At 50.9% G+C, this 11210-nt stretch overlaps 1 protein-coding gene and 1 pseudogene across 2 annotated transcripts in view; both read right to left on the minus strand.

Moving 5' to 3' along the window:
• Window positions 1-11210, minus strand: part of Galnt10 (polypeptide N-acetylgalactosaminyltransferase 10) — a 152446-nt gene that overhangs the window by 10714 nt on the left and 130522 nt on the right. For both annotated transcript variants that reach the window (XM_028782510.1, XM_028782511.1), the window contains exons 6-7: window positions 8712-8895; window positions 6472-6589 (exon numbers count right to left, since the gene is read on the minus strand). In XM_028782510.1, the coding sequence (XP_028638343.1) occupies window positions 6472-6589; window positions 8712-8895 (302 nt within the window). The remainder of the gene's footprint in view (window positions 1-6471; window positions 6590-8711; window positions 8896-11210) is intronic.
• LOC114633918 lies at window positions 372-1052 on the minus strand (annotated as a pseudogene).

The following is an 11210-nucleotide window of genomic DNA, read 5'->3' on the forward strand; positions in this document are numbered from 1 at the left end:
TATCCCCGGCCACACTAGCCACCAGCCTGAAGGAACTAGGGTGACCTTGCTCCGCTGGAAGGCTTGAGGCAGCCAAGGTGTTCCCAGAGCCCAGGACGTCCTGAACTCACAGAAGACCTAGCTGGATTTCCTCCATGGATTCCTGCCCTGGATGGAGGTGCGGGCAGCTGACTCGGAATGGGAATTCCCTTTGGGTTAAACCTGCAGTTGACTACTGAGTCCACTTGGACTACCCAAGATGTACCTTGCACAGGTCATCAGCATGAGAGGAGTCCCCGTGGTTGTGTCCCCCTCCCCCCCATCTCCCACCTCTTGTTCTGGTCTCTCTCTCTCTCTCTCCATAGCTCTTCCCTTAGCCTGGAGAACTCCTTGTACACTGAGCTCTGCCAGCCCCCTGCCTCCCTGCATGCCTTGCCCTGATACCCCCAAGGGGCATCTTGGCTCCCAGTAGTGGCTGGTACTTCCCTTCATTGCTTTCCTCCCCATCCTGTTCCAAAGTCTTTATTGTTTTAGCAAAGATGATCCATCCAGTCAGTGGGATGAATAGCTGTGTCCAGGAACGCATCAGTAGTGCTGAAAAGGACTGCTTTCTCCACATCTAATCACACACCCAGTCACGGGCACAAGATGTGTAGTCAATCAGTTCTTCCGGCTTAAACCATAGACGGATTTCTTTCTCAGCACTCTCCACTGAATCGCTGCCATGATGTTCCTGCCAACCTGAATGCAGAAATCCCCACGAATGGTACTTGGTTTAGAATCACCTGGATTGGTCTCTCCCAGCATCACTCGGCCTGTTTCACCACATTGAGCCCCTCCCAGACCATGGCCACCACGGGCCCTGAGTTCATGTACTTCGCCAGCCCCGGGAAGAAAGAACGGTCTGTCAGGTCAATGTAATGCTGCTTCCGGTGTTCTTCAGAAGCCCGAAGGAACTTCATGGCCACCAGGCGGAACCCCTTCTGCTTGAATTGCTTGATGATCTAGCCCACCAGGCCGCGCTGCATGCCATCTGGCTTGATGGCAATGAATGTTCGCTCGAGGTTGGCCATGGTCCGCAAGCAGGTGGTTCGGCTGGTGTCTGTGATGAGCGATGGAAGTAAAGAGAATCCATTGCTTTCCTCTTAAACACAACAGGGCTGTGAGCACAGATGTATCTCGGCTGAGATCCTCCTGGGCGTCTGTGTCTGTTAGCACTTTCTCTGTGTGGAAAGCTGTCCTACCCCTCCTGGGGCCAGTGACCAGGCTAGCCAGCTGTAGTCCCCAGCCTTCGGGGCTGAGGTCTCAGGTTGTTCTGTTTGTCTTGAGAAAGGGTCTCATGTTGTTTTTAGCCAGGAGAGCAGTCATTGTCTGAAATAGAAGGGCCAGCACATCCTTCTCTGGATGCAGCCTGCCTTTATTTTTGCCTTGGGTGAAGTGAAGCAAACAGCTTCACTATCATGTTCTCTCTCACCTCTGTCTTCTGACAAACATCTCTCAACCTGAGGAGTAGGATCCCCAAACTGGAGGCTGCCTCTTTCTGGGACAGCAAGCCAGAGATTCAGGTTGGTATCCTGAGTTGTACAGGACAGTGGCAGCCATGGTAGGACCGAGCCCTAGCCCTGGGTCTGCTCTTGGGCCCCTTCAGGCCTTGCTTCCTTTACAGACAATGCAGCTTCACACAGGGAAACTGAGGCCTGCTGCAATTAAACTCCTCTCTGGCACACCACCCTTCTGGCTCCAGGAGGGCCAGGACTGTAGCTGGCCCTGGGACAGACTGGAAGCCATCAGGTCAAAACCACTCAGGAGCTTCTTCCCACAGGTTCCCATAGGCTGCTGGGGAGCTGCAGGAAACAGTTCTGGAGAGTGAGCCACGGTAGACTGAGAGACTGGACCTGGTTGAGGGGGCGGGGTTCTGACTGGGGAACTGTCGGCCCTTCGTGCCTGGCCTTTACATACACTATATTGGTTCTGGTCTGGGTTACTGGTGTAAGAGTACTGAGAATGATGGGGTCAGAGGGGAAGTGGGGGCGGGGGAGGGTGCGTGAGGTGGTGGTGGGCTGAGCTACAGAGCCCAGTCTTAGAGCTGACAAGAGGCCAAGCTCCGAGCAGGAGACTCTGACACAGAGACCTCTGCAGGAGAAAGAAAAGATCAGTGACTTCAGACATTTCAGACTGCAACTTTTCTGGCTTATTTTGAGGCAAAGTCTCATGCAGCCTAGGCTAACCTTGAGCTCCTGATTTTTCTACCATCTAGTGCTCAAGATCACAGGCACGCACTGCCAAGTTAGTTTATGCTGGGGATCGAACTCAGAGCCCACATACTGGGCAACTACTCTACAGAATGAGCTACATCTCAGGCTCCTTGTTTTATCTTTTCATCCATCCATCTACCCTCCCTCCCTCCTTTCCTCTCTCCCTCCCTCCTTTCCTTCCTTCCTTCCTTCCTTCTTTCCCCCCTTCTGTCCATCCTTCCATTGCAGGGAATTGCTATTGTGTAGTGTGGACCAGCCTTAGACTCATCAGCTCCTTCCTGTCTCAGTCTGAGTGCCGGGATAACAAGTGTGTGCCACCATATCCAACTAACTCATTAATGGTGCACAAGTGTAATTGTTCAACTCTGTGGCAGAGACTCACAGTTGCTGGGCAAGCCCTCTACCACAGAGTTGTGTCTTTAGCCTTGGAATGGGTTTATTCTTCTCCCATCAGGAGAAACAGGCCTGGCCTGGAATCAGAACTGGATTATTAATCTGTCAGGCCCAATGGCACAGACGGATCTATCATAATTTCTGGAAGTGCACTTGCATCTCTCAGGTCATTGTCATTTCTGTCACCGTGAAGAATGGGGTCTCAGCAAAGGGAGAGGCCCTTGGGAGAGGCTTAGCCCTAGCTGAGACAGAACCTGTGTTCAAAAAGACAGCATGGGAGCTGGACAGGCCTGCCTTGGGCCTAGAACATAGGCAGGACAGGTGGGCTGTCATTGGCCAGGAGAGAGGTGGGGGGTAGTTGAGAGAGGAATGCCTCCCTCCCTGAGGCCAGGCCCACTCATTATTCCGCTCATTTTCCCCAGAGAGTGCCCAGCATAATTGGATCAGATGGAATTCGAGCCAGCTTCCTTCCTCATTCTCCAGTGTGGCTTCATTAGTGAAGTCTTTTGTAAATAAACAGAGCGGAGGAATAAAAACAAAACAAAACAAAACAAAACAACTCCCAAAACCAAAACCAAAACCCCCCATCATTTCTTCTGCTGTGACTGCCCGACGAAGGCCATTTGATGCGGTTTCGAAACATACAGAAGAAAATGCAATCCTTGTGGGCTTGAAGATCCCTTATGAATGACTCCCTGTCTGCTGTTCTCCACAGCAGCAGCTTCTGGAGAAGGAGTTACTGTGGGGCTGGGAAGCGGCTCTGGCCGGGGACGTGGCTGGTCTGGGCCACACATCTCCAGCCCCAGGTTTCATGCAGCACGCTCCTTGCCAGGCAATCCTTCAGGTGCTGGGGATGTAGCAATGAGTAAGATACGGACACATCCTAGATCTACTGCAGTGGAGTACCTAGCTACACTTCACTATTCAGATGGGTCTGTTTCTGGGGACAAACCTGGAGGAATGTGTCATGAGAATGTGTCTGGTGGACAGATAGGTGGCTTCACTATGGAATGCAGCCTTTGCCAAGTTAGGTTACACAGGCCGGGGAGACTGAGCCAACAGACAAGACCTCTGTGCTACAGCTTACAAAACCTGCGGCCATAGCGGACATCGTCACTTCTCAGTCTAAGTAGTGAGCAGCCTCAGGATGCATAGCCACGGAGGGGATCCCTATCAACGGGCTGAAGCCATCTGGGGAGAGATTCATAGGCTATTTCTTCTTCTTCCTCTTCCTCTTCCTCTCCTCCTCCTTCTCCTCTTCCTCCTCCTCCTCCTCCTCTTCTTCTTCATCTTTTTCTTCTTTTTTTTTTCTTTGAGACAGGGTTTCTCTGTATATCCTTGGCTGTCCTGGAACTCACTCTGTAGACCAGGCTGGCCTCGGACACAGAAATCAGCCTGCCTCTGCCTCCCAAGTGCTGGGATTAAAGGCATGTGTCACCACTCCCGGCTTCTTTTTCTTCTTTAAAGATATTTATTTTAATTTAAAATAATTATGTAAGACAGGCAGTGGTGGTATATGCCTTTAATCCCAGCACTCAGGAGGCAGAAGCAGGCAGATCTCGGAGTTTGAGGCCAGCCTGGTCTGCATACACAGTGAGTTTTAGAACAGCCAGGACCACACAAAGAGACCCTGTCTCGAAAAAAATAAAAAAAAAAAAAAGATTGTATGTCGCACGCGTGTGTGTGTGTGTGTGCGCTTGTGCATGTCAGAGTAGTTACAGAGGCCACAAGGAGGTGTGTGATCCTTTGGAGCTGGAGTTGGAGGTGGGTGTGAGCTGCCCAATGTAGGTGCTGGGATTTGAACTCTGTAAGAGCGGTAGGTGCTCTTACCCTCTAAGCCACATCTCCTGCCTCTTATTTGCTATTTCCGACTCAGACTGTTCTATTCATTCTATTCACTGAGAGCCCAAAAAAATCACCATGTAAATTAGGGATGATCCCGGGAAGAGGTAAAAACCTAAGAAGGAACGGCTCGCGGGTGCAGCTGACTTTCTTAGGCTAATTGCTGTTTTTACTCAACAGATTATAATATGTAGACTTTGGAGTGCCGAGCTTGGGGTTAGGCCCTGGTCCAGTCACTGCAGACTGTGTAGTTTGAAACTTATTTGCTCCCATGAGGTGAGTGTAACACTGGTATCACCCTCACAGGTCAGACACGTGTGAAGGGCTGCTATGGCATCTTGGTCACCCTATCAGGGTTGGAGTTGTGCTGTTCCAGGGCATCTGTCCCAGTTGGCTGGTGCTGAATCTCTTGCTAAATACTCTGGGCGTTATCCATTGATACCAACATTCGTTGTATTTAGGAGGCTGGTCTCTCAAAGGGGAAAGCATCAAAGACCTGGAGGTTCATAGAGACACAGACTACCCTCTATCACACCGGAGAGATGTTTGCACATTAGGGAGCTGTCTGTATTCCTAGGGTCTGAACTGTGCAGCTGGTCCAGTAGATGATGCCAACATCTTGATAACTTGATAGTGATAATATTTTCTAGCACTCTTATTAAATAGCCCTTAGCAAGCATGGTCTCATTAATTCCCAACAACAATGAGAGCCACACAACCGCTAACCTCATTTTATGGAAGCTGAAATTAAGGCTCAGTGGAGGGAAACATCCTGGTCCAGGACCACATGGCTGCCGCTGGAAGTGGTAGCGCTAGGACCTGTCATGGACCACGTGGGCCCAGCTCTGAGGTCTTTTATTATGGTGCTTGACATCAGACTGCTGCACTGAAGCTTGATGCTCAACCCAGTAATGGTGCTGCCTGTCCCTCATGGGTTAGGAACTTGTCAGCCAGGGGCGGCTCATGCTGAATGCTGGTTCTATTATCGTGCGTAGGTGTGTGCATGCACACATGTGCATACCGGTGCCGTGGCATACATATAGGAGACGGCTTGTGGGAAATGGTTCTTCACTTCCACTATGTGGGTTCTGGGGGGCAGGGATTGGAACTCAGGTCGTCAGGCTTGGCTGTGGGTGTCTTAACCCCTAAGCCATCTCACCTGCCCTTGATACTGGTCCTCACAGACCTCAATAGAATAGGACAAGCTATTCTTTCCCTCCTAGGGGCTGAGCCTTCTTTTCCAGGGGCCCGAACAGAACCCCACGAATACAGAGGAGGATGCATACTCATTTACTAGAGGTAAACTAGTTGCCCAAGTAGTAACTCCTCCACAGTCGTCACTGTCGGGCAGCTGGTTGGCTCACGGCTGATCCAGAGACCATAGTAAATATTGATTCATGTCATCTTTAGGAATGTCTGTTGGCCACTAATCTCTGGCTGTGGTCCAGGCTCTGTGCCAAGCACTTTATAGTCATCTGAGTCAACCTTCCTGGGTCCCGGGCTGTGTATCTGTGTAGAGGGTGGGGGCCGGGATGGGGGCGCGGTAGGGGGTACCAGTCTCCATTCAGCTGAGGAGGCAAAGCTTGGACAAGTGATCAGAACTGTTCAAAGTCAAAGCTGCCGACTGACAGGATTAGGACCTGGACTGAGATCTTCCCGACCCCTCCATGGGAGCATCCACCTTGTGGTCTGTGCCAACTCCCGCTCTGACACACACACGAGGGAGGACTTGAAAAGGTAACCAAGCAGGTCAGGCTGGGCCTCTGTGAGGCATAGGTTTGCCTTTGTCTTCATCTTCCGAATGCTGGTGGGAAGCTCTGGCGAAACCTTGCCATGCTGAGAGGAAGCAAATGCTGGTCATATCTATGGTGGAGACCAGGTGCTTGAAGGTCCCTTCTATCCCCTCACTGCCCCTACCACAGAGAGTGGCTAGCCAGCTTCTGACTTCTCGACTCCAGAAGCCGAGAGGCCATGGCTGCTGCACATGGGAGAAGACACTCACCTTGAAGGAGATCTCATACTGCTCCCCTCCCCAGATCTCCAAGCCAGGGTCATATCCGCCCAACTCCCAGAACCACTTCCGGTCCACAGCGAACAGCCCTCCAGCCATCACGGGAGACCTGTTGGAGAAGGAGCATGGTGTGAGGACAGGTAGTCAGAAGGCCTGCTTCCCTGTTGATGGTATCCCCAGAAACTGAGCTTGTCCGCTGGGGACGCCAAGGCCTTATGGGCAGGGACCTGGCCTTCTTGCCTGCCACTTCCTCTCATAAACCACATCTTAACCTAATGGATCCCCAGTCCCTCGGTGCGATTAACACCTGAGAGCACTTGTGAAGTGAAATCTGCGGTGGCAGCAGGAGCAGCAACAGCAACTCCGTCCCACAGGTCTCACAGCTGCCTCACAGACACGTCTCTAGCCTTCCCCTTAGTTACAGGGTCTGAACCGTTGTCTTCAGTGTGTGTGTATGTGCTGCAGAATCTTCTAGAGAGATTGAAAAGTAACACAGTTCTGCTGGGCCCTCACCAGGCCTATGGTTGCAGTCTCTGGGCCGGAACTCGTACACCTGGATCCTTTGAGGATTCTCTCCCCGAGGCAGCAGATGTTTGCTCGGCTGTGCTATCCATAGTCACTACCTCAATCCTTCCAGTTACTCTGGGATGAAGGATGAACTTCATTCATTCATTCATTCATTCATTCATTCATTCATTCATTCATTCATCACTGAATGCCACTCATGAAGCAGGTGCTGGAGGGGTCAGGAGACAAACCACTGTCCTTCAGGGGACAGCTGTGTGGTGAAGTCACCTTGGCACAGAGGGATCCAAGGAGAGAGACGGAGAATAAACGGTAAAGGCCGCCTACGGGAAGTACAGACAAGAGCACTAAGGAAGGCAAAGACTGTGTCTGTTTCCAGCCCTGAGGGTGAGGACGGAGGCATGGCTAGGGAGTAAGGAAGAATGCTCAGAGGAAAAGGTGCTTAAGAGGATTCTTGAGGGAAAAGGTCACAGGGGAGGTGGGAACCACACCACAAGGCACAGACATGACGCACAGAGGGGACAGGGCATAAGAGAGTCAGGGTGTGACATGACGGGATCCAGAGGACACCATGGCACCTCACCCAGGGCAGCGCCAGGTGGAAGCTGCCTAACGTTTGCTATGTGAAATTCTATCGGGATGGATGGCTGTACCCCAGTCTGTTGAAAATCCAAACCTTCAAACCAGCATGCTTAGAAGTAGCCTTCATGCCCCTGCTTGGCTCTAGGACTCATGGGAAAGACTGATGGGACAAGACTGCCCCTAACCACATGCCTCCTAAGCCTTCTGTGATGGTTTATACATGCTTGTCCCAGGGAGTGGCACTGTTGGGAAGTGTGGCCTTGTTGGAGTAGGTGTGTCACTGTGGGTGTGGGCTTTAATACTCTTGTCCTAGCTGTCTGGGAGTCAGTATTCTGCTAGCAGCCTTCAGATGAAGATGTAGAACTCTCAGCTCCTCCTGCACCATGCCTGCCTGGATGCTGCCATGCTCCCACCTTGAGGAAATGGACTGAACCTCTGAACCTGTAAGCCAGCCCCAATTAAATGTTGTCCTTTATAAGAGTTGCATTGGTCATGGTGTCTGTTCACTGCAGTAAAACCCTAACTAAGACACCTTCCTTGTGGCAGGTGTATGGGACCTTCATACAAGGCAGGGGTTGGAGGAATCCCTGGGACATTACTGAGGGTGTGACACACCATTATCCCGCAAATACTTAGGTGCCCTCACCTCAGCCTTCAAAGGGGGCGGGCTTACTCTCAGGGTGGGATGGTTCAGAGCTACTGGCCTCACAGTTGGCTTTTGACCCTGTCTCTAAGCCGCAGGTCCTAATTGCTAACACTACCCCTTGCCCTCCTAGGAATGAACTGTGCTGATACCATAGGCAAGGGTCAGTAGGATGGGAACTCTTCATTCAACTTCTGTTGGGTCACCTAAGGTGACATTCACCCTGCGTGGTCTAGGACAGCTGGTTGCACTTGGAACATGGCTGCTTGGCAAGGAGAGGATCTGTATGTGTGGGACGTCCAAGACTTAGGATGAAGAAAGGGATGTCAGAGAACTAGACACTTTTAGCTGTTAGATACTTGGTGCTGGGTTCTGAGTGGGCCCAGGACCCTGGAACCTCTGTATAGGACGAGGATAAGTGAAGACTTCAGGTGTGTTGGTAGGGGCCCTGGTCACCACCAGTATGACCAGTTGTACTTACTCAAATGGGTCACTGGGGTCAGCCTTCTGCAGCTCTGGAGGGATTGGGATCCGTTTGTAATACATTTCCCAGTCGAAGGCACCCCGCATGGCATCCCCAGCCTGTGTCTCATACCGGAAGTCATCATGGTCAATGACGTCGATCATTGGGCACACGATGGTCTTTCGGTTCCGTGCGATGCGGTCTGAGGTGGGGGAGAGACCCTCATTAGTGGAGGGAGCAGCCAAGGGCTGTTCCTGTTCTGTCAGGCACTTACTCTGAACAGTCCCCAGGATGGCCGTGGCTTCCTTCCAGACTCAGCACCCTAGGAAGCAGTTCTTTAGACAATATCTTAGACAACATGTGAAGTAGGATGGGCGGGTCTACCTTGGAGGTTGTTAAAAGGCTTAGATAACACCATGTTTGAAAATGTCAACTCACAGGCTATGAACGTATGGCTCTTCCATGAACAGACACGGATTTTCTTCTACGGGGATCCCTATTCTGGCCTTGCCATGGGTCCTTATTGCCAAACCCTGATCATGAGTTATGGCCCAAAGCAGCCAGGTGGTTCCCTAGAGTCTGTCTGTCCCCAGCTGCTCATGGCCACCCATAGCTGTGATCATCAGGAGGGGAAATCAGTCTGAGGTTTTAGACAGTCCAAACTGTGCAAGAGTGAGCAGACACGCCTTGGCAGTCCTGGGTTCCCAAGCTGGAAGGTATGCAGGCCGAGTGTGCCACCCTCAGAATGCTATAGGCTGAATGATTCAAAACAGCAAATGGGGCCTTGACCCAGTCCATGTCATGGTCTCTTTCAAGCCTGGGAGTCACTGTGCCCAATCTACCATAAGGATCCCAGTGCTGGCCTGAGCCACCCTATGTTGTTCCCACAGGGACCTCTGACTGCTTCAGGAGGACCACTGTGGGGTCAATGACCTGTCCTGAGAGACAAATGGGCTGTGCTGGGGAGCCTGCCACTCAGGGTCAAGGATCATGGGTCACGTTTAAGACTAGCAACATGGGCCCTAGAGGGCTAGACAAGGGCTGGGCCCTCATTTCATCAAGCCATACAGATATTTATTTATTTATTTATTTATTTATTTATTTATTTATTTAAAATAGCATTTGTGCCTTTTTTTTTTTTAATCTGAAGGCATGACCTACAGGTGGTACAGGTGGGTAGGTGAGTGGTGAAATTATGTGTGCGTGTGTATATACATACATACATGCACACAAGCCTGGAGAACAGTGACCACTAACCCCAATTCAGGACACAGCAGATTCTGTTACAGGCAAAATGTCAGGAAGCATGGCTTAGTCCTACTGTGTGCACACAGCTGCATACTAGATTGAGATGGCCACTGCATTTCTAACTGTGACACATGATTTAAATAGTTGCAGAGGCTACAGATGTACCTTAGTGGTAGAGCACTTGTTTAGCATGCAGTAGCCATCACACACACACACACACGCACACATGCACACACACACAGTTACAGAAATGCCACTTGCACCATGTATCCCCAGATGGACGGTAGCATGACCAGCGCTGGATGCACTTGGGATTAGTTTTACCCCTCTATTGTTCTCTTCACCCACTGAGTCAGTATTCCTGGTACATGGCTCCCATCTGCCTGTGGATGGACTCCTTACTATGGGAGTGCATTCATGATTCTTAGGGACCTTGAGGGAAAGATCTAGAGAGGGGGTCCCATTCTAATTATTCAAGACCTCTGTAGTCATTTCACTACCACAGCTGATTGGTGCCAGTGACGGCTGACGGCTGGCCCTGCTAGATGGCAGTGGCCTGTGTCACTGTGGTAGATGGCAGTGGCCTGTGTCACTGTGGTAGATGGCAGTGGCCTGTGTCACTGTGGTAGAGGGCAGTGACCTGTGTTACTGTACTTGTTTGGGAACTGAATGCCCAGGTTCACAACCCAATGTCACCCCTTCATAGTATAGCTGTGGTCATAGCTGGCTGATGCTTCAGAGTTTTGCTTTCCTTGTGAGTCTCTGAAGACTGAGATGCTGATATTCCCCATTTTCTATGACCACGACTGCAGGACAATCAAAGCACCCGTTCCGAGTACCTGTGTCCTCTTTGTCACATGCAGAACACAGCCTGCCTCTTGGACTTTGTAAATCAAACCCAAGTACAGATGTGTAACCTCAGAGGGACTCTCAAAGCCTTGTGGACTATGACAACAGTAAAGAAAAAAAGAGACGACTCAGAATGGCTTTCTCACCAGGCGGAGTCCTCAGGCTCCATAATGCCTAGTCATTAATGAGGGCAGAGCCAGCCAAGTTAATGGACTCACAGACAAAAGCCACACTGGGATCTCTGTGAAAGTTCTTGTTTCTACTAGAGGGGAGAGAAGAAAAAAAGAGGGAGAGGGGATGCTCTCCTTTCGGAGGATGAAAATGGCCCTCATGCATTTCCATAGAAACAGAGTTAAGGGCTGTTTAGACAAGCTCAACTCAGTGGTCCACCACCTCATTTTCACGAAAGGACCCTCCACA

Source organism: Grammomys surdaster, unplaced genomic scaffold (assembly GCF_004785775.1).
Source record: "Grammomys surdaster isolate TR1022 unplaced genomic scaffold, NIH_TR_1.0 797, whole genome shotgun sequence".
Lineage (NCBI taxonomy): Eukaryota > Metazoa > Chordata > Mammalia > Rodentia > Muridae > Grammomys > Grammomys surdaster.